Source organism: Jaculus jaculus, chromosome 2, assembly GCF_020740685.1.
Source record: "Jaculus jaculus isolate mJacJac1 chromosome 2, mJacJac1.mat.Y.cur, whole genome shotgun sequence".
Taxonomy (NCBI): Eukaryota; Metazoa; Chordata; class Mammalia; order Rodentia; family Dipodidae; genus Jaculus; species Jaculus jaculus.
The window spans coordinates 94,557,053-94,584,381 of record NC_059103.1 but is presented as its reverse complement, the minus strand read 5'-3'; the positions used below and the strand labels follow the sequence as shown (position 1 = coordinate 94,584,381).

General features: G+C 37.9%; 1 protein-coding gene across 13 annotated transcripts in view; it reads right to left on the bottom strand.

Annotated features, from left to right (window-relative positions):
• The window catches only part of Col25a1 (collagen type XXV alpha 1 chain), a 482,287-nt gene that overhangs the window by 74,090 nt on the left and 380,868 nt on the right, over positions 1 to 27,329 (bottom strand). For all 13 annotated transcript variants that reach the window (XM_045142758.1, XM_045142767.1, XM_045142757.1 and 10 more), the window contains 6 exons: positions 19,583 to 19,636; positions 17,303 to 17,329; positions 14,220 to 14,264; positions 7,354 to 7,386; positions 6,862 to 6,897; positions 1,034 to 1,078 (listed from right to left, as the gene is read on the bottom strand). In XM_045142758.1, coding sequence (XP_044998693.1) covers positions 1,034 to 1,078; positions 6,862 to 6,897; positions 7,354 to 7,386; positions 14,220 to 14,264; positions 17,303 to 17,329; positions 19,583 to 19,636 — 240 coding nt within the window. The remainder of the gene's footprint in view (positions 1 to 1,033; positions 1,079 to 6,861; positions 6,898 to 7,353; positions 7,387 to 14,219; positions 14,265 to 17,302; positions 17,330 to 19,582; positions 19,637 to 27,329) is intronic.

Below are 27,329 nucleotides of genomic sequence, written 5' to 3'. Positions count from 1 at the left end.
GTTCTTAGTCTTCACAGGAAAGTACCTTATTTAAAATTCTATTATTGTAAAAAGATAAGTTGATTTTTAAGGAGTAGTAGAACTTTAAGTCTTGCTAGTTGCCATGTAAAAAAAACCTCAAGGGATTAAGTTTTTTAAACAAATAGTTAAGAATATTCAAAGCGGGCTGGAGAGATGGCTTAGCGGTTGAGCACTTGCCTGTGAAGCCTAAGGACCCCGGTTCGAGGCTCGGTTCCCCAGGTCCCACGTTAGCCAGATGCACAAGGGGGTGCACGCGTCTGGAGTTCGTTTGCAGAGGCTGAAAGCCCTGGTGCGCCCATTCTCTCTCTCTCCCTCTATCTGTCTTTCTCTCTGTGTCTGTCGCTCTCAAATAAATAAATAAAAATTAAAAAAAAAGAATATTCAAAGCAATGTTTTAATACTAAACTTCAAGCAATTAGTTCAAAAATCATTTATGTACAGTGTGTGTTGAGTTCAATATTTGAGTGATATGATTTCTACTTTGCAGTGAGAATTATTGACAAGTAGTAGACACATATCTCAGAGGGATTGTTATAATGAGTGAATTAAGCAGCTGCCTGAATATTTGGTTCATGGGATTGTTAAAACTAGTCCTGGAAGTTGGGCATGGTGGTGCATGCTTTTAATCCCAGCACTTTGGAAGCAGAGGTAGAACGATCACTGTAAATTCAAGGCCACCCCGAGACTAGAGAGTGAGACCCTACCTCAAAAAAAACTCCACCCCAAAATAAAAGACTAATTCTGGTCAAAATCTGATCAGGTCAATATTGGGAATAACATTAAAACTTAAAAGAAAAGAGACATTCTAGATTTTAAAAACTTTGTATGATTTCAAGTGAAGCAGCATTTATAATGAAATGGTGGAAAATAGTGTGTAGATTTTCATGACAAATTTTAATCAGTTGAGATGACTGCTAAATGTTTAAAGAACAATATTCCTCCTTTTTCCCTGCAGTTGAGATGATTCACAATTAAAATCCTATGAAATCATTTCTGTCAGTGTAGTATTTACCTTTATCCCCGGAAGTCCAGGAAGCCCAGGAAGCCCTGGTTCGCCCTACACAGGAAAATCACATAGCATTATGGAATGACATTCACTCAGTCACAGTGTTGGAGAAAAACATGGCCAATGGCCCAGCAGAATATTTTCTGGAAATATAAATATATAACCAAAGACCATATAGAGTCAAGAAGTTGTACAAGGTTATGCAGTTCAGTCAACTATTGATTCGGGCATCAGTTAACCATGCTGCAGATGTTCCCTCTTCCTGCATTTCACCTAGCAATAGCATCTCTATCAGACAGCAAAGAGGAGGAGAGAAAGGAGAAGGCATGTCTGCACTTGGTACTCCTTTGGTAAAGGAGCAGCTTGCTGAAATGATAACTATGCACTTAGGCAGTGCATCCTGTTCCAGGGCTCTCTTCTCCCAAACAATCAAGAGATGGCTGTATGAACAGATGGTCACATGAAAATAACGTGCACTGAAAGTATTGCTCACTTAAAAGTACAGTAATATTTCCTTTCCATTCCTGAATGATTAAAGAACAAATCAACGGTTAAGATTATACTTAGCTCTAGCCATTATTCATGACAGTTGTGCAGTCAGGGTGACCCTGCTTGCCAGCAATTGGGCTGATGGTACCATTCAGCTCTTCTTGAGTTCAGACCAGAGATTAAGTGGTATGTACTGGGTGAGCATAGTGGAGTCAGGTGAAACCTTCTCATTTTCAGAGAATCGTCTACATTATTTTTAAGCACCAAGTGTAGTGGCAAAGGGTTACATTTATAAACTCTCCTGACTTCCACTATAAAAGCATAAAGGAATTGAGGAAAGAATAATAAGAATTTACTCTGAGGTGAGGTCATAATTTTACTTTGTGGAAATGACATTTGAAGGCAAAAGCATTACATGACTTCATAATGGTGGGTCAGTGGGATGATGACCACACTAAAAGAAAAAGCATTGAAGGGAGAAAAAGAGGCATGTCTATGTGCTTTAATCATCTTTAGTCCAAGGAAAATGTCCTCAGAAAAGCAAAATCTCCCTCTATAATGTTAGTACTTTCAAGTGATGAAGAGTCATACTTTGCACTGGTACCATCCCAATTAGACACTTTTATTAAGCCACGTGATTAGACAAAAGTGGGGAGACAATGACATTCTTGGAGTGGCTTATGTTGAAGGTACTTCAGGAATGCAAAAGAAACACCATTCTGTCTGAAGGTATACACATGAATAAATGAGATTAAACTTGAGAAGAAATGACGATAATCAACTTGTCCAGATACACTAAACTTCACATAGTTACAGTATTTATTTTTCTGTTTCTTCTTTTTTAACCCTTTGCCAATGAAATTAAGAGGATTCAGTGGGATGGGTTTGGATAATATTATGCTGCAAGTTATTAATTTTTATAATGGTATGAGGCTATTGGAAATAGCAAATTGCAGAAGAATATACAAGAAGATGTTTCATTAGTTTAGAAAAGTCCCCCAAAGCTCATGTTGGAAATCTCTACCTAAGACATTTAGGGAAATACTTAAGTGATAACAGTTTTCCAATATGAATTCTTACCATTTTGTCCTGCCTGCCAACCTAACAAGACCATATAACCTCCTAAAAATAGTTTATATGTCCATGTATATCTAAACAAATATCCTGTATTCTAATAAGAAAAAATTTCAAAACATCATAGGATACCATATAGACTAAATACTTATGAGTCAGAGCATTTAGCCTCTCTCTACATAATGTTCTTATATGCATATATGTAAGGCTGGTCTTAAATGCATATTTTCATGAAAAATATTTCAGAAATTCCTATTACATAGTATTAAATTCTTATTTTTATGATTTCAAGTTTACACTTGTTTCCTGTATGTAGCTGGCATAACAAAATATTATATGAAATTTAATGTTCTCTCTCTTCACATTTTAAGGAAGATACGTCTTTCAACAAAATTCTCTGTTTTGGGGCTGGAGAGATGGCTTAGTGGTTAAGGCACTTGCCTACAAAGCCAAAGGACCAGGTTCGACAGGACCCACATAAGCCAGATGCACAAGGGGGTGCACGCATCTGGAATTCATTTGCAGTGAGTGGCTGGAGGCCCTGGCATACCCATTTGCGTGCTCTCTTTCTCTGCCTATTTCTGTATCACTCTCTCTCTCAAACAAATAAATTCAAAATATTTCAAAAAAAATTCTTTACTTTTGCATAATAAACTTTATCTTCTAACTAAGAGAGTCACTTCTCCATTCTGTCTATTCCTTGGCTTAGGAATGTCTTGAAAACATGGCTAGTAGGTCAGATATGGGGCAAAGTTAAGAACTGGCTTATTATTTTATTCAAAAAATACTTGTCCAAGAGATTAAACCTTTTACAGCTACATTATTCCTCTGATTTTATCATGTCCCCCTTTCACTCTCCCCTTTCCACTCAGAGAAATTCTCCTACTCAGAGCCCTGTGTTTCATTGCTCAGCCCTATTAGAGTACCCTGGACTTCTAGAGAGTTCAATGGTGAGATAACCTTCTTCAAAATTAAAATATATACTTTAAAAAGATGTGATGAATGGGGAGGTTAATATGATGGAGAATGGAATTTCAAAGGGGAAAGTGCGGGCGTGGGGAGGGGGGTATTACCATGGGATTTTTTTATAATCATGGAGAATGTTAATAAAAATTATGAAAAGAGGGCTGGAGAGATGGCTTAGCGGTTAAGCGCCTGCCTGTGAAGCCTAAGGACCCCGGTTCGAGGCTCGGTTCCCCAGGTCCCACGTTAGCCAGATGCACAAGGGGGCGCACGCATCTGGAGTTCGTCTGCAGAGGCTGGAAACCCTGGCGCGCCCATTCTCTCTCTCTCCCTCTATCTGTCTTTCTCTCTGTGTCTGTCACTCTCAAATAAATAAATAAATAAAATTTAAAAAAATTGTGAAAAGAAAAAAAGGATGCGATGAAGTCATAAAGTAAATAACTATGTGATGACACTCAATATCTATGTTGTAAGTCTATGATCTCTCTACATACAAGATCCAATTCACAAATTGACCACACCCTCTAGTTGAAGTTAAAAATAGATGAATTAAAATCTTTCCTACATTATGAATCTCACTCTAGACATCAAGCCTTCATACTAGCAAAGGTCCCATGGTAGAATGCTAATCATTTAGCTTGTGTTGTATTATATTCTGACTTTTTTCTGGGAAACACCCTGAATACAGGAGTTGGAGTGCCACTGAAGCCCACACCATAGTTCCCAACAGTGGGAAAAAAGCCACGGGAGATGCCCAGCACTGCGCGTACTCACTTTAGTTTCTTTCCTAGTCTGAGTAAGTAGAAAGCATGGGAAAACTTTACTTTCAAATCACTGCTGGGGTAATTACTGTCTAATCTTGATATCAGACAAAGGAAGTGACAATAATTGTGCAAACGTGAGCTTGCATTAAAGGCCGGTGAAGCCTAAGGATCCCAGTTCAAGGCTCAATTCCCCAGCACCCACGTAAGCCAGATGCACAAAGGGGCACATGCATCTGGAGTTCGTTTGCAGTGGCTGGAGGCACAGATACATCCATTCTCTCTCTCTCTCTCTCTCTCTCTCTCTCTCTCTCTCTCTCTCTGTTGCTCTCAAATAAATAAATAAAAACAAAAAACAAATCAAAAGGGTAGAATCTGGCCTGACTAGTAATGAAAAAGATGTTGCTCATTTCAGGGCACATATTATCCTAGATGGTTCTAAGCTTTGAAAAGACCTATCCATTCTTTCAGTGTAATTTAAATCTGAATTTTAAGGATATCCAACATTTCATGTATAAACATTAAATGTCTAGGTAAATTAAATTGTGTTTCTACATAATTATGATAGACAATGTTTTGTTAAGTGATGGAAGGTCCATTTGGTTTTTCTACTGTAGATACAGTGGAGTCTGTACATCATGTACAACATTCTATTGTTTAGGTTTGGGTTTTAGAGACATGACAAGCTTACAGACCCTTCCCTCATTCTTTTTTGCCTCTCTTCCTTCCTTCTGAAACAGAGTCTTGCTTTGTAGTTTAGGCTGATCTTAGATGCAGCCTTCTGCATGGAGTGCAAGAATGTGCCACCATGCCTACCTTTTCCATTTTTTTTTAAAGCAAATTACAAATTTGGAGAGAAATTCACAAATCTTTAATTTGTAAAGACTAAAGAACCAAAAATTTTATCCTCTGGGAAGATTAGCTGCTTTATCAAAACAAAGTCAAACCATGAATCTCCAATATATCATTAATCCCACATTTATTTTAAAGAGATCAGAGAGGGCTGCTTCTAAGGTGCTCAAGGAAAAGCTGTGGTGAATGAGCAGGAGGTAAAAAAAAAAAAGGCAAGTTCTGAAGCTCATCACCTACAACACTCATCCTGTGGAGGATGGATTTAGGGACGCTGCCAATGTCCAGCAGTTCCTCAGACAGAAAGTCAAAACTGAGAGCGGGGGCACCGAGAATGTTGGTGGAGAGCTTCAGTCATTGAAAAGAACAAGGAAGGAGCACCAGAACATCCAGTATGCCCCTTCCAAAAGGGATGTGAAATACGTCACCAAAAGCATTTGAAGAAGTCATCTACGTGACTGGGCGTGTTTATCTGCTAATAGCAAGCAGTTGTGTTGTGTTACTTCTACAGTAACCAAGACAGATGAAGAGCATATTCAAATCCCATTTATATGAGTTATTTTATATGAATTCCGGAATGACATTTGAGAACAATGAAAAAAAAAAACAAGAAAAAAGATCAAAAGAAATTTTGTACATTAAATAGTAAATTTGCAGCATTCTGCTGGGCTCTTTAGAAGAGGTCCAACTTTACCTGGAATTGATAAATCACTACTCAGATTCTTAGTTTCAAGGCAAAAAAAAAAAAAAAAAATTAGAGAAATGTTAAAAGAGTAGGAAAGATATTTTCAAAACTTACTTCTATCATAGGTACTCAAATCAGTGTACTCTCAGTGACTTCAAGAATGCTGAAGATTTGGCAAACTCATTTTCATTTATAAACTACTATAGCAGGATTTATTTTCTCCCTTTATGCTCACGAGGTAAATTCTTTCTATTCATATTTGTGTCTATAATATCAGCAACTACTAGGCGAAGGAAAGGTCTTAATTTCCAGAATGGAATTCACATTGACTTGTTTGCTACAGTCCACCTGTGATTTGAAATTTGATGACATTGGTCATGGCACCTGGATGCTGGGACAATACACTGCTAACATTCGTTGCCTGTGTCAGACTCAAGGGAGAATAAGAGTAGCAAGACCTTTACTGCATGTCTTCTAATGTGCTGTTGGAGTGAAGCCCAAGTGACAAGCAAGCTTAATGTTCCCATAGCTTGGTTAATTAAGACAGCACAGCTAGTGTCTCGATTAAAGTTTAGTTCATCAAAAATTTAGCTTGCATAGAGTAACACTAAGCACAGGTAGGTCACATGGAATTATTAGAAGAAAAGGAATGTGCCTTTTAAGACATCTTAAAAATCATGTTCTATTGAGGCAGTTTAGTGAATATTCATTTCTTCTCATGAAAGACACAAACGTGCAGATTACCACTGAGCATGCAAGGTAGCATTCCAACCCCACTGATGCGAACAGCTGGTTATCTGCAGACCTTAGTTGAACAGCATCCTCTTGCATGCACAGAATTTGTTTTCACACTTTTCTATGGGCAGCATCAAGAAGATGCAAAACGACCATAACACTGTATGCAAAGCGTGGGAAGTGCAGCACTGCGTAGTGCTCATCTTGAGCTCCATGATCAGCCGTGCGAAAGAATGACTGGTGGGGAACAGAGGACACAAAAGAGAAGCAGAGATTACCTTTTGCCCTGGGCGACCAGATTCTCCGGGTTCTCCCTGGCCAAAGAAAACCAAAGATGGAAAGGACAGTCTTATTAAAGGTTCTCCAAACACCTAGGCCTCTGAGTAGTTTCACACAAATGGCCGGCCCAGCCACCCACTTAATCACTTGCGTCTTATTCACTTTATTCTTCTGAACTAAGGCATGGATGGGGAAAGTTGTTTTCCACTAGCTATAAAGAAATTTATTTCTGTGACTGTACCTATACCTCATATATAAATATGCATTTCTAGAAAAAAACAATGAAAAAGGGACACGAAGATAAGCCCCTATATTGAAGCTTTCATTGGGTTTCTCACAGATCTCCCTGCTTCGTCTGGAAGTTGACCCTTGACAGAGAATAGAGACAGAGCTGGAACTATCAATGTCAGTCAAGTAAAGACAACAGAGTCTCATAAAATCAAAACTATGACTTCTGTGGCATTAACAATTGCAAGGCTACATACAGTTACCTTAATCCCTGCAGCAGACGATCCAGGGTCACCCTAAAATGAAACACATGAAAGAATATGGCTCAAGTTATAGGAACAGAGACCACCACAAACACCTAAGCAACCATTACCCACACGGACACTAAAAATCCTCTGTGACTAATGGGCCTCCACGACTTTGTACCAATAGGTGGAAAATCATCTGCAAGATAAACCATTCACTGTCTAAAAATGTGGATTTACTTTTAATGCAAAATACATAAGGACAACATTATTTGAAATAAATTTAAATATGCAATTATAAAGGTCTTTCTTTGAGAGAGTGTTGAGAATGTATTCTGAAGCAATGTAGTTTAGCAATGTGGAACTTTCAGTTTTCTCTATTTCTGTCTATCATTTACAGGAAGTTTTATGACTTTTTGGGACTTTGGAAAGTCAAGGTTCAATGAGGAAGTCAAAGGGTTAATGATTTTGAGTTGCAAAAAAAATAAAAATAAAAAACTACACACGTTTAGTTTGCTTTCCTCATGAAGGAACTGCCTACTTACGACTGGCATGCATTTCCTAGCTCTACCCTAATCTCTCTATAGCTTGGTCACCAGGAACTTATAGGATGATAGATGACTTGTGGGTGATGAGGATACAAGAGGGCCTGAGAGAATGAAGGGTCTGAGATAAAGCCTAGCTTGTGAAAAGGGACAGTGTTCTGCCCACATGTCATGGAGGGTTACTCCTACAGCAAATGCCTCGTGAAGAAGAAAAGAGACATTAGTGTAGGAAAGAGCATGGGGAAGAGATGAGATTGCTACTTGTTTGTAAATGAAGCCAGCAAAAGACCTAATTTTTCAAGCCCCCTCCAGTCCTCTCTGTCCCATGAACACGCGAGAAGGTAAATGAAAAGAGGAAACAGACATTTCAGACTGTCAGGAAAATAAAGATCCACAGGAGGAAGACCCACAGGATCTCCTAAGCTGTCCCATCTGCACAAATGCTCATGCACCTTCAGGGGTCTGCTTCCTTGTTTTGGAGACTAAAAGCTGCTCATCAATCCTTTTAGAGACAGACAGACGGGGCCTCAGGCCCCTGTGCAAGGAGGGTTGCCCATCCCTCACTTCCTCGTATCTCTTCCTACAACAGCATCTTCTCTTGCATTAAGTCTTAGTTTAAATGGCTTTGCCTCAAAGTACTCTTCATGGAGCAAGCTAGTAGACACATACCCATCATGTACAGATCTTCCTGCGCAGCACCGGGCTTTGCTCGTGTTTGGTAAAGCTCACTGTGTAACTGCCTGCTGGTGTTTCCTGCATCTGCATTGTCTGTTCAAACAGACAGCCAGATGCTGGAAGGAAGCTTTCTGTATTTACTTTGATTCCATGCCTGACCATAGTATATGCTCAGTGCATTCATGATGAGAGTAGACAGAGTTGTTTTTTTGTTTTAAACAGCAAAACCAAAAACAGGTCAGCATTTAGTGATTGAAATGACAAAAAGCAAAAGCCCTTAGGAAGACAAAACACAAACAAACAAACAAATAAGAAAGGCTTATGAAGGAAAAGGAAATAGTAATTTTAGCTTGTTGAGCAAAGAAATACACACGTGAATTTCTCTGACATCTGTAATTGTTATTACCCAAACAAAAATGTAAATGTGGCTAAGCAAACAAGAGGGCTGTAAGTACTAGTTCCTGTAAGGTGATGCTCCTTTCTCCCATTCATTACTATTCAAATTAGTTCTGAGTGGGAGGTGACATAAATGCACCTAATAAAGTAACGTTTACTTCTATTTTTATTAAATTAAGTCTGGAATCCATGAACACCAATGAACCAGGTTTGCAATATTTTGTACGAAATGGGCTTTGAAGTTAACAAAGCAACTTGAGGTTGCAAAGTTCCTTCTTTCAATTAGGCCTAAAACCTCATATGAAATTAAGAAGATATTATGACTTCTATTTTGTTGATGAGGAAATTGCTACAGCTAGCAGTTAAGTGAGTTATATGTTTCCTACATTCTACCGCTATGTTATTATTTTTCTTATTAGAATTGTTTGCTTGTGTTATTTTGATGCTGGGGCATAAAGGCAATAGAGAATAATAATTAATAAGGGGACATTGCTTGTATTAACTGTAGTTATTTTTCTCAGCATTTTAATGCAAACTAGTTAAAGAATCTACCACATGAGAACAAAAGTAGACTTAGTTCTCACAGAATGTGGATAGAAAGGGAAGGACTGTCTCCTGAAAGGCTGGTGGTTTACTTGTAGAAGTCTGAGAGGTTTCATTTGATGGACAACCAAGAGTCAGATTCAGAACTGTGTAATCTCCAGGAATTTTTATAACTATTAAGTGTCAAGGCAACTGCTGGAAAAGATTCTTAAGTTTGACATCTTAAAGGATAATGCTCCAAGTAGTTGAAATAAAACAGTGTGCACTTATAATCCTCCTCTCCCCAAAGTGAAAATGAATATAGAATTAAAGGAGGAGACAACCCTCCAACGATGTGCTGAGTATATGCCTAGCCTCATTAGTCAGTTGGTTTGGAAATAAAAATTTCCATAAGATAAGTTATAGATGAAGAATTACTGTGAACAGTGCTTAAGATAAGTGAACTTGACTGCCTTTCCTAATATTCATTCAAGCAGTTTCTGTTTTTGTGATTGTTTTCAAACACAATACTAGAAGGTAATTATCTGCATGTGTTAATAAAGCACATGTGAGGTTTATATAAGTCATTCCATAGAAACTTATTGAGCATCAAATTATGTGTTAGACAATACAATTATGTGTATACAGGGATGCTGGGAGTCGGGGGCACAGCACTGAACAATGCTGTTGCAGTCTTTATCCTCATTCTATATTCACAATAAATTTACTAAAAGAGATGCGTGTGTGTGTGTGTGTGTGTGTGTGTGTGTATGTATATATATATGTGTGTGTGTGTGTATGTATATATATACATGTATGTGTGTGTGTGTGTGTTTGTGTGTGTATACAAATATACACATATACATATATGTTACAAAGCATTATTGATTGAAAGTATAAACAGCACTTTCTTCTCCCCTTAAAAATCTGGGACAGGAAGAGATGATAATGTTGGGGAAATTCTGTATCATTGTGTTTACACAAATGACATAATAAGCAAATGCATTGTGCAGAAAAATTTCCACCAGTCAATGAAAAACCTGAAATAATTCAAAGCTAAGCAAGTAAGGTGTTTTGATAAATACGTGTTATCTTGTGAGAGGAACTTGGATGGTGCTAGGGCTCGAGCAGTCTGGCATCATATGGCTTATAGTTTGCTTGCTTTCCCTTTCTCAGTGAACTCAGTGTCCAATTAGTACAGCAGCAGCAGTAAAGTGTAGTAATGATTATGAATGGAGCTACAGAGTGCATGTGAGCACAGAGTAGATGACCTAAGTAGTCCAGAAGAGGCTGAAAGGCCACCCCGGGAAATGAGTTGTAGCTCAGGGATTTGAAAGGCCAAGGACCCAGGTGGGCTAGAAAATGGAGAGGTGGAGGCTTGGAGGATGAGGCAACATCAAATGTCTTAAGGACACTTGCCAAAGAAGCTTTGCCTTTCAGTGCTATGGAGTGTCCACTGAGATAAGCCTTAAGATGTGATCTCAAGAAAGGAAGACAGGGGCTGGAAATATGGCTTAGTGGTTAAGACACTTGCCTGCCAAACCTCAGGACCCAGGTTCAGTTCCCCAGTACCCACATAAGCCAAAGGCACAAGGTGGTACATGTATCTAGAGTTCTTTTCCGTGGCTGGAGGCCTCCCTGGCATGCCCATTCTCCCTCCTTCTTTCTCTCTCTCAAATAAACAAAAAATGTAAAAATAAAAAAAAATTTAAAAAGACAGGAAGACAGTTTAGGTGGAGTGTGCGGTTTGTGAAAAGGCTTGGAGGTGCAAATCAAAGATACCAAATAAGAAAGCAGTACACTCACAGAACTGGAAACTGAGAGAGAAGAAAAGGAAGGAGCAGACGCCTTATGCCAAGAAAGTGAAGATGGAGTTCTTGACTCAGCAGATACAACTGTGAGCAACTGAGTGGTCAAGCCGTTAAGTGTACTGAGCGAAAACCCACTAGAGAGTGAGTCGACATGGCTAAGAAAGCCATTTCAGCATTTGCTGGTAGAATGGACATCCAAAGAGTAGATGGCAAAGCCTCCATAGCAACTTTACACATTACTGAAGGCAGTCTTGGCAGGTTGTTGTCGAGCCTGGAGTGAGCCGTGGCTGCTGGCCACAGAGAAGCCTGGCCCCGTGGTTTATCACTCCACAGCATTTCCAGATGACCAGTCTGGAAAGGCTCAGATTGCTTTACCATCTAAAGGCGTAGAGTTGGATCAAAAGGAAAAAAAAAGTCCTATTAAAGTGAATCAGTCAATGATGTAATTTACTACATCAATGGCAGAAAAGAAGCAGTTTTTGATTTTACTCCTCAAAGTTGGAAAATGATGAATGAGTTTCACATACTAAATGCAAAGGCCACAAGAAGAGTGTTTCCAACATGCTGGAAACAAATTATATGACAGAAGCAGGAAATGTTTAAAAAACACATCAAAAATTATATTCCAATTACTGCATTCTTGGGAAAAATGCTGAAGGTCACATTACATATTATACACGTTACAGATTCCTATTTACAACCCCCTGTTTAGACCCATTGAAAGTTTATAGAAATGATTTCCGCTCTAACTGAGGCATTTCTTGTAGTTAATTTCAGCTGACTCATAAAACTTTTTGATAAAAAAGAAAAAACAACCAATCTCGTTGATTTCAATTTCCATGTGGTAGGAAAAGCTAACTTTTATTGAGAGTTTATGATGTGTGAGTCAGTATGGTAGATGATTTGCATTAATATATAAGAACAGTATTCCTTTGAGATACCTCTGTCTTTTCAAAGTAAAAGGAAAAGCTCCTTCACTATTATAAAAGTAAATTTCAAAACATGTGTAATTAAAGAAACAATTACTGACCTACATTCCAAAATGAAGCTTTAAAAATACGTTTTTTAAAGCAGGAAAAATGCTCTATATAAATCCACATAGGCATAGTTCAGCTTTTGTAGTTTTTTTTTTTTTTAACTTGAAGAAATTGTTCTCTATATAGAGTATTTCCTTACTTTCAGACAGAGGTTGGCAACTGTGGTCAAATCTCAATGCCACCTGCATGGTCTCTGAGCCAAGCATGGTATTCACATTTTTAAATGGTTCAGCATAGTGCAAAATAACAATTATAAATCATGACACATGAAAATTATATCAAATCAAGATTCCCATGTCCAGAATTAGTTTTATTGGAACCCAGCCACACTCATTTACTTATGTGTCATCTAAGGCCATGTTGATACTATAAGGACAGAGCTGAGGAACTGTGACAGAGACCATATGGCCTAGAAAACCTTCAATATTTGTTTCCTAGCCCTTTACATAAAAAGCTGGCTGGCCTCTTCTTCTAACTAATAACAAGAAAGTTAAACATGCCATCATCAAGGTTTGTATATGTAGGGTTTTAAATACTGACTTTGATAATAGTCAGAGTATATCATTGGTCTCATTTGTATGAGATACTTTCATGCCATAGTTGGTTACAGCATGGTACCTACATTTTGTAGACAAATAAGATGGGAGCTATAACAGTATAATCAAATGGGTCATTTTGTCACCATGGTAACACTAAGTAGTGTCTGAAGGCATGGTTGTCTGTTACGACTCACAGCATCTATGAACTCCATTGGTACCTACTGTGCAGAGGCTGAGTATGACCTATATTCCCACATGGCCTGGAAGGTCACTAGTTGAGCCTGAGAAATCGGGTTTACCAGAAACAGAGAGTCTATCCCAATTTCTACACTAGTCCTTAAATATAGTGACTTACAACTTGGTGATGTCAATTCATTTCTACCTCCATGCCACATTTATATTAATATCTATGAGGAGAAAGATTAAATTTCTTTTTATTTTATGAGCATGTTTTTATAACTATCCATGATCCATCTGTACTATAACATTTCAAAATGGAATAGTCTTATCCCCAACTGCTTGTCTAAATGAGTCATCTCTTTATTATTGCTCAATTACCTAGCCTGGTTTATATTAAAATACAGTTGATTAGATCCTATCTTCAGTTTCTTAAAGAGATTTTTCTTCTTAATTTTTAACACATACTTCAGATGTCAGAGTTGAAATGATGTTAGATGTCAAATTATGAACTCAAGCAAATATGATGATAATAGACAAGGGGCAAAGAGAGGAGATAGAATAGATCACAGAGTTCCACACTGTAAATGTCAATCAACGTTTGCAAAAACCAAGGAAGAGAGAAAGACTGCAAAGGCTGACAAAGAACCCAGATTTCAAGGATTTCAACACTTCATATTTTCACAATGGAAATAAATGCTAAATTGAAGTGATGTTGACCTATTCTCTGATGTATTCTCTCTGAAAACTATGGCAAATCAAATCACTTTAGGAAGTCTGTCTTCATTTCCTTGTGTATAAGGGCATGTCCCACATATTATTGGAAATATGTTTTTTTTTTTCCTGAAATTTTGACATGCTGTTTTTCTTCTATGTTATTCAAAATTGTGGATAGTATGTTGAATAATCACTTTCTAAATAAAATAGTTAAATGTTGGAGTTTTATCTTTTCCCATTCTTACTCTCTCTGACCTTCCATTTCATACACAATACATATGCCCTTGCATATTTCACAGACATTTCCAAACACAATACATAATAAACACACATCCTTGCATATTTCACAGACATTTTCATGTACAATACATAATAGTCATACACACACCCTTGCATATTTAAGTCATTTTCATACACAATTCATAATAGTCATACACACACACTTGCATATTTCACAGATAGTACCTTTTCACCTGTGTCACCTTTGGGACCATTTTCTCCAGCATCTCCCTGTGGAGAAAACAAAGTGGCACATATAAGATGATTTGATGTAATGAAATGAAGAGTGTTTCCCATTGAATTTTCTTAGATATGGCTTGGCAGTTAAAGTGCTTACCTGTAAAGCCTATGGACTCATGTTCAACTCTCCAGGTCCCATGTAAGCCAGATGCACAGTGACACAAGCACACAGTGTTGCACATGCACTCAAGGGGATACACACGTCTGAAGTTCTACTGCAGTGGCTGGAGGACCTAGTGTGCCAATTCTTTCTCTCCCATCTTCTCTCATAAAGAAGGCCAGTCTGTTGGGCTTGCCTCAAAATTTTTTTTTTTGCTGTAGTTGTTTTACAGAGCTAATGTACTTTTACTTGATCAGCTGCCTGATAACAATACAACTCATTTTATTACAACCCACATGGCTGAACATTTTTAAATGGCATAATTTTAACAGACAGCAGGAATTGATGTCTGCCATCTGGTAGCTTACTTTGACACTAAGCTTCCTCTACTCTCTCCTCAAAGCTGACCCGTAACCCAGCTTTTCTAATAGTCCCTGCTTTATGCCCTGTCACCTGTGCTTCCATCTCTGTGACCTTCCTGCCACACCTGCCCACCTGGGATCCTGCCAACTCTTTCCCCTTCTGTCTGTATAAATCTAACCTGTCTTCAAACCAGCCTCATCTCTGGGGCCTCACTGGATGGGACATGGTTTCTGTGGCTAGGGACCAGGCATTTATTACCTGGGCTTGCATAGATGGCTGTCATGACATGGAACCTTTATATTTCCTTAGAAAAACTTCTCTAAATCACAGTAAAATGAGTTTGGAAATCTCGTGCTTCCTTTGTTAATTTTGAGACTTCATATACCTGCCTATTCTATCCCTGGCATCTCTCTCTATACTCACAAAGCAAAGCAAAAAGGGGAAAGGCATTAATTTTCCCTGGGCTTTGCCTCTTTAAAAATGAGAATTCTTTAATACTTCTAATGATGTCATAGGGCAAAGTCACAGAGTTTGAACTCAGAGACACAGAATTCAAATCCAGCACTTACTGAGCAATTAAATTCTCTTTGCATTGAATTTCTCTGTCTAACATAAGGGCAGAGCTACACTGTGTAATTATAAGAAGTAAGTGAGACTACTGACAGCAGGGAGCACAGCATCTGGCACGCCGTAGACAAATTTATTGCCAGTAGTTAGAGGTGACAGTGCAGCACTCCTCATGCAGTCTATAGTCTATAGTGCTTCAGAAAGCACTTTTCTATAATTTAAACAGTTCTTTCAAATAAGTCAAACTATTAATCCTGGGACTCATTCTTGGGAGACAGAAAGGGAAAGAAGGAGACTTTCAGCTTTATTTTTGGTCCAAATTCCTTGTCTTGTTTCAAGTAAGCACAAGGCTAACCTGCTCAGACATCTGTTTACAGTGCCATGCCGCACAACAGGCAGGAGATCTGGCAGCATGCTGCCTGGTATCGCTCTGTCTCCCTCCTCAATTTCCACACAAAGTAGCTGTTTGATAACTTATTAATGTCAAGTTGATTACCATGAACTGATGGGATGCCACATAAATGTAGTGGTCACGCATTACAAGGCAGCTTTAATAGAGTTTATTTGCAAGTTTTTTAAAAAAATTATTTGAAAATACCCTTAAAACACTAATGCCTTTTTTTAAGTAAATCTGTCCCAAGGAGCTCATAGTGGTGATAAAGGAATTAATTGTCCTTCAGGAAGTGGGTTTTTATACCCTTATTTGGTTCATCTTCCACTTTAATAACGTCTACTTTTCTTCTTATTTTGTTATGCTGACAAATTCAACTAAATTGAATACATTTTGTTCTTGATCTTTAGGTAAACTAGTCTCATCTCTGGGGCCTCACTGAACAGGACAGTTTTTTTTGTTTTGTTTTGTTTTGCTTTTTTTGTTTTGTGAGGTAGGGTCTCACTCTGGCTCAGGCTGACCTGGAATTTACTAGGAGTCTCAGCATGGCCTCAAACTGATGGCAATCCTCCTACCTCTGCCCCCTGAATGCTGGGATTAAAGGTGTGTGCCACCATGCCTGGCAGGACACTTTTTAATATTGGTAGTAGGGCTTCCAATATTGACATATCAGAAAGATCCTATCAGGTAGGAAAAGCACAATGGAGTATCTCTGTAGCTTCCCACTTAGATACCTGCAGTACCATTGCGGTTTTCAGTATGATAACTAGAAAATAAGCCTTACTACATGTATGCAGCAGGGGCCTACAAATAATCAGGATAGGCCTAAAAAGAGTAAGGAAAGCCATGTTGGAGGAATTTAGCATGCAAAACCCTGACTTTTTTTTTTAAAACATTTTAAATATATTTTTTAAATTTTTTATTTATTTATTTGAGAGCAACAGACACAGAGAGAAAGACAGATAGAGGGAGAGAGAGAATGGGCGCGCCAGGGCTTCCAGCCTCTGCAAACGAACTCCAGACACGTGCGCCCCCTTGTGCATCTGGCTAACGTGGGACCTGGGGAACCGAGCCTTGAACCGGGGTCCTTAGGCTTCACAGGCAAGCGCTTAACCGCTAAGCTATCTCTCCAGCCCAAAACCCTGACTTTTATTTTGTTTCCCTTTCTGTTTTTTATTGGGATTCTTGGTGGGATCACTTTCATATATTTGCTGCTGGTAAATGCATGTCTCCCTTTAATCTAATGATATAATAGCACAAATAGAATTGCACACTTAGGAAAGAACTGGAATGTATTGGTAAGTGAGTAGAACAGATTTTTCAGGCCTATGAAATTAAGAAAAGTCTCACAGAGCATGTTTAAATTTGTTGACCTCTCCTTTTTCACCCTAAGACTCAACCTTCTTTTATACAAAACAGACTATTTTCGTCTCTCACTAATTAACATATTTAAAGATAAACAAATGAATACAATCATTATTTCTTCCTTCTATCTTCATTTACAACATTTATCTGTATATCCATCCATCCATCCATGCATGCATGCAGTTTGATTTGAGTATCTCTATGGGAGCAGGGAGAAGACAAACACAGGTAGAACCATCTTACCTTTTCTCCTTGTTCTCCAGGTTCTCCCTGAGCAAAAGAACAGAGATTGGGTGACATTAAATTATATAATACCTGGACAACATCCAACAAACCTGCTATTAGGTACACTGGTGAATTATATAGGGAACTGTATATTTTGAATACAGCTTCTGTAAGAAAAAAAAATTGTGAAACTGTCCTGAAGAATTGGGTATAGATATCAATAATAACTATAATCTTAATTTTGTTCTTTTATAAGGAATAATGAGATACAGTTTTACAAGATGATCACCCAAGAATTGACTAAAGAACTAAGGACAAAAATAGTGGGGCCAATTGACGTGAGGAGAGGCTTCTTAAACTTTTTATTCTGGCTAATCTCAGAATCAGTGAGATAGGTTAGCATGTACTTTCATGAATCTTTTATGCAAAGCACGCCTTAGTGTCGGGATTACTGCAGAGGTTTGGAGTCCCAGTGCCACTCCCCAGTTGGTCTTGCCCTAACATGGTCATAAACCTTCAGTACTGAACCAAGAGCCCTTCACAACATCACAAACTCTGCTACCACTTGGTAACCAACATGCTACAGACTAAAATATGGGAAGGGAGCTGTGGTGATTTGATTCACATGTCCCCCATAAATTTAAGTGTTCTGAATGCTAGTGTCTCTAGCAGATAGCAGTTGGAAATTAAAGCCTCCTGGAAGCAGCGTATTGTTGGGGGCAGGCTTATGGGTGTTATAGTCAGCTTTCCCTTGCCAGTGTTTGGCACACTCTCTTATTGCTATTGTCTACCTTATGTTGGCCAGGGGGTGATCTCCACCCTCTGCTCATGCCATCATTTCCCCCTGTCATCACGGAGCTTCCCCCTTGAGGTTGTAAGCCAAAATATACCTCTATTTTTTCCCCCACAAGCTGTTCTTGGTTGGGTGATTCCTATCAGCAATGTGAACCTCACTGCATTAGAGGCAGAACGTTGGTGAGGGTAGAAGAGAGGTCCTCATCTAAAATGATGACCAGAAAATAAAAGGACTACAATGCAAAATGCACTCTGAAGAAAATTTCATTCTCACATTTCCCAGGCAAAAACAGGAATGGAGAGGGAACATTGCAAAGTCCATCGCCCATGTTATAATATGTCCTAATCAATAGCCTGATATTGGCAATGAGACTAGACTGATTTTTAAAAAAGATATAAGACAATTATTTTGGGCTCAAAAAAAATAACCCACTCTAGAATTCAGCTTCAAGAAAAGATTCTTCATTCTCTGGAACTCAATAGGACTCTTTGGCTTGATGCATTTCTGGCCATCTTCACTACTCAACATCCGTCCTGATGGTCACATTGCTAGGCAACATAAGAATACACTGTGAGTATGCATTAAGCATTAACTCCTGCCACTGAGCTTTTTAACATGGAGCAAGAAAGGGAAGAAGACAGGAAAATAGCTAGAATCCCAGGAGGGATATTTTCTTTCTTCCCCTGCAGGACAAAAGGGCAGGTCTATAAATTTTAGGTCTGCCCTAGATGCCTGTCAATAGCATTGTGATGTGTAAAATCAGCTGATGGGCATCTGTGAGTACGGATACACATTGACACAGCTGATAGGATTAGACTAGTTTTGTACTTCAAGGGGTGGTCACTCATCAAAGGATTTGGGATTTGTCTGCTTGCTTGGTTTAAACAAAACTGTCACCAGTCTTTTTTATATTGAACAGATTCATTTGTTCTTCAAGAAACAAAGAAAACATGCAATCCAAAAACATTTCTCATTACATTTTTTTCCCTATTTAGTAATACAAGCTATATCCATTTTTAAATTTTAAACATGCTACATCTTTATTTTACTCTTCATCTGCAGAAATGGATATGTTGTATAGAAGCTAAAGGTGGCCACATCTTGAGAAAAAGCCAGAAGGGCCTTGTGGACCCCATAGTTACATGTGCAAATACAGACATTTTAGGAAGCATGGGTATGACTTATGTTTTCATAGCCTCATCAAGGGGCCTTAATGACAGGGGCCATTTTGGAAAGGAGATCTTCTTATGTTATTTAATTCCACAAGAAAGAATTTAGACAATGATATCCTATTTCTTTTTTCTGAATGTTTACTGCTAATGACAATCACAAACATAATTTTATATTCAGGCATAAAGTACTATACCATAAAAATAATATGCCATTGGAAAAAAATTCCATCCATGTGTAACCAAAGGAGTATTCTTAAGATACTAAGATCACTTACAACCATGCATAAGGCCCTATGGTGACTGGCTGTACTCAGCTTTAGGTTTACCAACCTTTGGCCCTGGTAGTCCACTCTGTCCTGATGCTCCAGGTGACCCAGGCTCACCCTCAAGATAAAAGGGAGACACCACTAAGTAAAGCAGACCAGACTAACATATTATAGATGTAACAACAGGAGATAATCATCTAGAATGCTCTAGAAATACACACAGAATAACTATTGGAGTGAGTAATATGTGGTCTAAAATTTTATGGACAAAGTAAACTACAAGATTAATTTTCTTTATGAAGTCTTTTCACCATTAAAAAAGATGAGTGACTTCCAAATGGAGGTTAATACCGAGCGTGCTGCTAGATGCATGGCAGGCATCAGTGGTATCTGTCAAATGAATAAGGACACGACAATATAAGACTCTCTTGGTGGAGAACTTTTGAGTGACTGCTTAGATAATTAAAGATGATATAATTATGTTTTCATAGTAGACTTAAATTAGCCTTTACAAGTCTAAATCTCATACATACATATCTCTGAATGCCTCATTTATTTAAATATGTTTGCTAGAAAAGTGAAAAGGAAAAAATAGTCTTGATTTTTCTTAGCTATTTCATTGAAAAATAGTTGAAATGAAACATCCAGATTTATTCCTTTCACTGTCAAAGTGAATGATATACTTTCATGAAAAAAAAAGGTAATGTATATTAGGCTAGGAAAATTCCCCATTTCAGAATGATGATGACCTCTACCAGTCTTTCTGGACTCTGAAACAATTGTTTTCCAAAGAGAGTAAAGAAACAACAGTAGCAGGAGCAGCAGCAGCAGCAGCAGCAGCAGCAGCAGCAGCAAAGACCCAAAAGCAAAAGAGAGACACCATATCCTTCTATGCTTCCATGCCATCTAAACTTCTGTCCACTAAAGTGTTACTTCATTTGTATGTTCCTGTGGCCCTTGACTGTGTGCTCCAACCACTCCACAGCCTTTACTCCTTTTGATTTATTATAAATCACTTCTTAGTTGATGTTTTTAAACAATAACCCTTATTTTCACTTACAGAGCAGTTTTAGGTTTACTGCAAATTAAATTTATCTTAAACACTGTGGTCTAGTAAACAAAAGGTTAAGAATTGGGACCTTTTTATATTTGTGCTCTCAGCTTAAAAAAAAAAATTCTAGGTTGACAATAAGACAATATTTCTTCAGTACCAAGACCCTTACACTTACTAGCTTACTATTATCACAAACTCCTGTGAGGCAAGTATCAATTTTATCTATTTTATACATGGAACTAAAGCACAGAGCACTGGAGACATTATAAATTTACACAGTATAGTCAAGATTTGAGCTGTCATGACCTGGATCCTAAGAGGGTGTGTTCTTAACCTTATGTTCACTGATAAGTGAATGAATGAGTGAATGAATCTGTACGTGGGCACAGAACAGATGAATTTCTATCCTTATTATTTGGTTCATACTATACATGGCCTTCCACAATATCTAAATACCTGAAGTAACTATAATTCACCAAAGGATAATGTGTGTATATCTGCAAGATCAACTAGGCTATGCGAGGCTTGGGATGTCTCTGTAGTAGAAGGAAGTGCCTTTCTACTATACTAGATTATTAAAGTTGCCAATGTCTTTACCTCCTAGGAGAAACTGTTGGCTGCATGAAGTCTCACTATAATTGCAGTGCTTGCACTTTCTTTGTTAAGATGACAAAATTGTTGACTTAGAATAATGATGGCCATTATGGGAATGTTTTGCTATGCCATTTGTAAATAACAAAGGGCAAGAACTTGGAAACAGAATATACCCTGAAAGAAGATGATCACTTACTATGCAACAACAACAAAAAAGAGCTATTGAGTCTGCTTTCTTCAAAGAATCCACAACAGGATGCAGCAATATCATAACTCATGGTTTAATGCACATAAGAAATGTTGCCGAGGAACAATGTAATCCTTGTTTATACCTTCAAAGAATAACCATGGTAGCCAAGAGTTATGTTAAAAAAAAATGGTCAAGGTCCTGGAAATGGACAGAACTCATGCTGAGATGTGAAGCACAGAAGAGAAATGTTGCTTAGGTACCTGCCTAACATTCTCTTTAATATATGAATGTCATGGGATTAAAACTTGATCTCTTTTTCTGTTTGACTGTATATGTTGCTAAAATAAACTTGGACATAAGATGAAACCAAAAAGAGTATACCCATAACCACACCACTCTAGGATAATTGTTTTCATTTTGTCCTGCTTTTACAACCTTTTTCACTGAGACTTATATTTCTACATACCTATAAGCTAATTCAAATATAATGTTATAATATTTTTCTCTTTATACCCAACATTTGTTGTTATATGATAGTCATGACTGTCTTGTAAGTAGTGTGATTGTTCTCTGTCCAAGTCAAGTGTGAGCATTCTTTCAATCAGTCCCACACTGTGAAACACAGAGATTGTTCAAAATAAACACCTCTAGAAATATGCTCACATTTCTCTGTCGAATTCTTTAATTATGAAAAATTCTCTGAGTTTGTTTTTCAGGCACTGAAAACATTTTATGCTGCTCACTGCATGGGTTGCTTTCTAAAAGAGTTCTGTGCCTTTATAGACATCTGCTGTGTTTCTTTTCCACAGTTCCATCAACATTGGATACCACAACTTTACTTTTATGAATATTTTAATAAAAAATAAGAACTTACTATTGTTCAGCTTTACATTTATTCTTTGTCCTCAAGTGAACTATTTTCTCGTGTGTTTATAATTTTAATAGGCATTCATAGAACTTTAAAGCTGAACAGTGACTAAAGCTATCACTTGAATGAACCAAGCAGGGACCAAAAGAAGGAATTATACTTCGAATAAATTGCATCAAGAAAAAACATGTGCAAAGTTAGAGTAGGGGGCATGGAGCATTCTGTCATTTCCCAAGCTTTTTTTCCCCAGGGTATGTGTGAGAGGAAGGACGCAATTTCTAAGGCTGAAGCCAAGCTATGGGAATCTGTAAGCCAGCATTAATCCATTCTCCCAACAGTCTGAACACATTCTTTGTTCTCAGTTGGATGATTTCTTACATGTAAAGATGAAATAGACATGGCGGGTTCCTGTGCCCAAAGAGTTTATGTGTGAGTGGTGAGTAGGGGAGGGGATACATACAAACATAATAACTAAAGAAGGCGTCTGAGTTCATGAGGAATTTTAAGAATGCTTTTCTACTTCATGAAGTAAAGAGACATTATAAATAGAAGTCAAAGTTAGTCTTAATGAGGAGTGAATGATATGCCATACACTGAGCATATAATATATTCCAACACATGAAAACAAATTTTTAATGAATCCTCTTCAAACAAAGTTTCAATGATAATGTGCCATATAATAAAATATGGGCTTAAACAAAATACACACACACACACACTCACAATCTCATAAAGGGACAGACAAGTGAAGCTCCATGTATGTGTGTGGGGGGAGGGGAAACTAGTCTTAGATGTTGGGCAATTTACTCATTGATTTCGTATTTACAAATATTCTGGATATTCCAAGGATGCTAATAAGTAAAGCCAGCAGCTAATAGTTTTTGTGCATGTGTGAAGGTGGGTTTGAGGGTGGGCACACTGCGTGCATGTGAAGTCCACAGGTCTTCCTCAGTTGTTCACCTTATTTTCTGAGATGGTCTCTCACTGAACCTGGGGTTCGCTGGTTTGGCTAGATTAGTTGGTCATGAAGCCTCAAGGATCTTCCTGTATCTGATTTTTCAGCTCTGGGATTACAGGCCTGTGTCACTGTGCCTCGCATTTCCTGCGGGCATTGGGATCTGAACTCAAGTCCTTGTGTTTGTGTGGCAAGCACTCTACTGACGGGGCCATATCCCTTGCCACCGAAGGTAAGATTCTAACCACTGGAAGACTGATGCTTTTTTTTTCTAATATACTATAAGTTTTAAGATTATTCCTGGAAGATTGTTTCCAAATGATCATTTCCATATTTAAACTGAAAATAAATTGGACTAACTTTTAAGAAGGATGGTTGGCTTTTGTCATTTTAAGTCAATTATCCTTCAGAAGTCTAATATAAAACATCAGTGAAGGCTTTTACAATTAATTTGGATACTGCCATTCAAAAACAACTTGAAAGAATTTTAAAGATACATAGGAATGCAGTCTTCTTGTATAAACATCTACAAAATTTGAATGTTAAAGGGAAACAGGTCATCTAGCACTAATACTGCTCACCAGGCACTTCCATCACAATCGTTTTTCATTCTGTCAATGGGATTACAAAATGAACCATGGCATTAAATTTTGAGCATAATATAATTTCAGTTTCATCATGTCAAAGTAGTTTTCTTTTCACTATCACATTTTCAGAAAGAATTTACCCAGAAGAAGAAAATAAAAGAACTTGGACTCACATTGGGTGGAAATGGTGCCACAGAGCACAACATGGCATTGACCTTGATAAGGTTTCCCTCCTGTCCCTGCAATTGTTGATGGCAGTGGGGTATGTTAAAGATTAAAAATGGACAGTGTTAGCCAAGCGTGGCGGCATACACTTTAATCCCAGCACCCGGAGACAGAGGTTGGAAGATCACCGTGAGGACAAGGCCATCCTGAGACTACATAGTGAATTTAAGTCATTCTGGGCTACGATGAGACCCTACCTGGAAAAAAGAAACAACAACAAAATGACAATGTTGGGCCTCTGGTGCCTCTCTGACCTGAGTAACTGTGTATACATTGGACCTTTTTTGCCCCAACAATGCACAGAAGGATCTTGGTGTCTTCACTGAGTAGGATCAGCCTTTAGTAGGTCTTCTGCATGCAGTCATGGGAGGGGCTGGGTGTGCCTTCACAGGCTTTGGCACCTGAGAGACTATGGCTACAGCTGGATAGAGAATATTTTATCCAAGAGGATTCTTTGTATGCAATGAAGCACCAGTAGAAATTTCCAGAAATCTTTTCAGGACACTATGAGCAATAATGCTCTGTGGTACTTTGAATCTGATATCTCCCATAGACTCATGTATTTTGACTACTTTATCCTCAGCTGTTGGGAGTTTGGGAGGTGAAACCTTTCTGGATGAGGTATTTTGCTAGGGGTGGGCTTAGGGATGTTATAGCCAGCTCTTCCTTGCCAGAGCTTAGTGCATTCAACTGCTGCCTTCAGGCAGCTACTGTGGCAGAGGTGATGCTGAGCCTCTATGTTACCATCCTTTCTCTGCTGTCATAAAACTTCCTCTAAAGACTTTAAGTGGAAACAAACCTTTTCCTCCCACCAGCCACTTCTGGTCCAGTGTTTTGTTCCACTAATGCGAAGGTCACTACAACATGCTCTCCTATCCACTCAGGTATTCTCTCTTCTCCATCCCAATGCTCCTCTGGTCATACTCTATACACACCTACACAGTATTTTCTTTTATTTTTTTAATTAATTTATTTTCAAGGAGACAGCAGAGAGGGAGAATACATATACCAAGGATTCTAGCTGGTTCAAATGAGTGTTACTTTGTGCATCTGACTCTATATGGGTACTGGGGAATCAAACCTTGGTTCGTAAGCTATTCAGGCAGGTGCCTTAACTGCTGAGCCATATCTCCAGCCCCACAGCAGTGTTTATTTTAATTTAGTTTTCAATTCCAATCCCTTTAATGGCAAATGGCTATGACCATGAACTTGGGAAAGGACAGGGCGTATAAACTGGCTAATTTTTTAAATCTTAACTTTTATACAAACATAGTCCTTTCCCACTGGGAGATGGCTCAGAGGGTAAAGCATTTACTACACAAGCAGCAGGAACTATATTTGGATCCCCAGAATCCACATACTACACAAGCAGTAGGAACTACATTTGGATCCCCAGAATCCACATAAGAGCCTCAAGCAGTAGTATGTGTTGGTAATCCCAGCAAACCTACAGCAAGATGAGAGGAGGAGACAGTAAAATTGGAAGCTTGTGGGCCATCCCATGAATGAGAAAGTAACCTTGCCATGAGACAGAAGGTGAGGACCAATGTCTACAGGTACCCTTCAACCTCCATATAAGTACTGTGTCACACACATACCCACTCTCTCTCACACATCATATCATCATATACAAAAATACATAATACACATGTACAAAGATTTTTAAAAAGAAGAATTCCACCTCCAAATTCCAAGTGTTATTATTTCCCTGGATAGAACCTATTTCTTTTTTATATTTTCACACTTCTGTAACTTCCAATGGACACACACTCAGCTGATGAGGTTGTTTGCATGGATGATACAAAGCAACAGCTACTGTCTACTGTCTTTCATATTAGTATGGGGACAGAATCATTCTTAAAAATGGATTTTCTATCCATATTTCCCATACATGGATGACATTTAAAATCCTTCCCATTGAGTACTGGGAGATGTTCTCACAATGCTCTCAATAAAAAGCAGTATGTTTTGTTAACAATGTAGTTGAAACAAACTTAGTACAAAGTAGGGTGTGTTGAAATTAAAAGCTAGTAAACTGGACTACATAGCCATAGGGAAATCAGAGTCCACATTGAATTTTCATACTGAGAAAATAAATCAAATAATTATAAATAAGTCACTTACTTGTTCTGGGGCTTAGACCTCGTTCTATTTTATAGGATGTAAGCAGAGAGAGGTTTTGAACCCCATGCCATCTTTTCCAATGTGCTCTCCATTTCTCTTTCAGTCTAGAACCATTGGCACCATGTATTATGCACAATACTATAAGCAACCTGTCCATACAATGCCCAAACCAAGTTCTTTGAAGTTATTTTCCTCTGCTGTTTCAATGTATTCTTTCTGAAATAAATTTTAATTAACTCTATTGTATTAAAGGAATAGTCATATTCAAATGTGGATTTTACATATGTATGATCTAAACAGAGAAATGTCTTCAATCCCAAACCATTTATTCCAGTGTACTTCCTAAATAATATATTCACTACTCTTTCAGTCTATAACTGTTGGTTCTTTGTTCTATACCACAAAGATAGTGCCATGGCTAAATATTGAAAATAATAAACTTTAAACTGTGCTATCAAAAAATGGCACCCTAATTCATGCATTTGGAGTGATGGAAGTGCTAACAGAGATGTCAGGTAAAACATAGATTTAAAGATTCAGAAAGGGAAAAATTTTAAATATATAATTAATAATATGACTACTATTAACCTTGAAGTATTAATTCATAGGTTCAAATGATTATTTGGTCTAATGTGTTAAGAACTTGCTTTTTCCATTTTTCCATGTGGTTAACAAAAAATTTAAAATTATATGTGCAATTTCTATATAAAGCCTACCTTAAATTTCCATTAAATACTGGTTGAAGTTATAAGGTCTCTAATTATTTGCAAGACAATTAATAAATGAAAGCCTTTAAGAGCAGGAAAGGAACACATTTGGTGTTAAAGCAAGAGGACATACAGTGACACTTCAGAATGGAGACTCTATATTGAATCAAAACTACTTCTTTTTTCTGTTTGTTTCTTCTCTAAATTCCTAGCTTAGGTTGCCAGGTTTGGTAAATAAACATACAGGACATTCAGTTAAATTTGAAACTCAGATAAGTAATTTAAAAATTAAACCTATGCCAAGCATTGTAGGGATACAGTCACATCCAAAATTCCAAGTTGTTTATCTGAATTCAAATTTGCTGGGGAATCCTAGATTTTATCTGGCAAGCCTATTGCCTACCCATGTTTTCTTGTGGCAAGAGAACTTCAATATTTGCTCACTAGTCCTTCAGGGTATCAAGAAACTGTGCTTATTATTGAGAACATGGCTGCTGGAAGAATCAA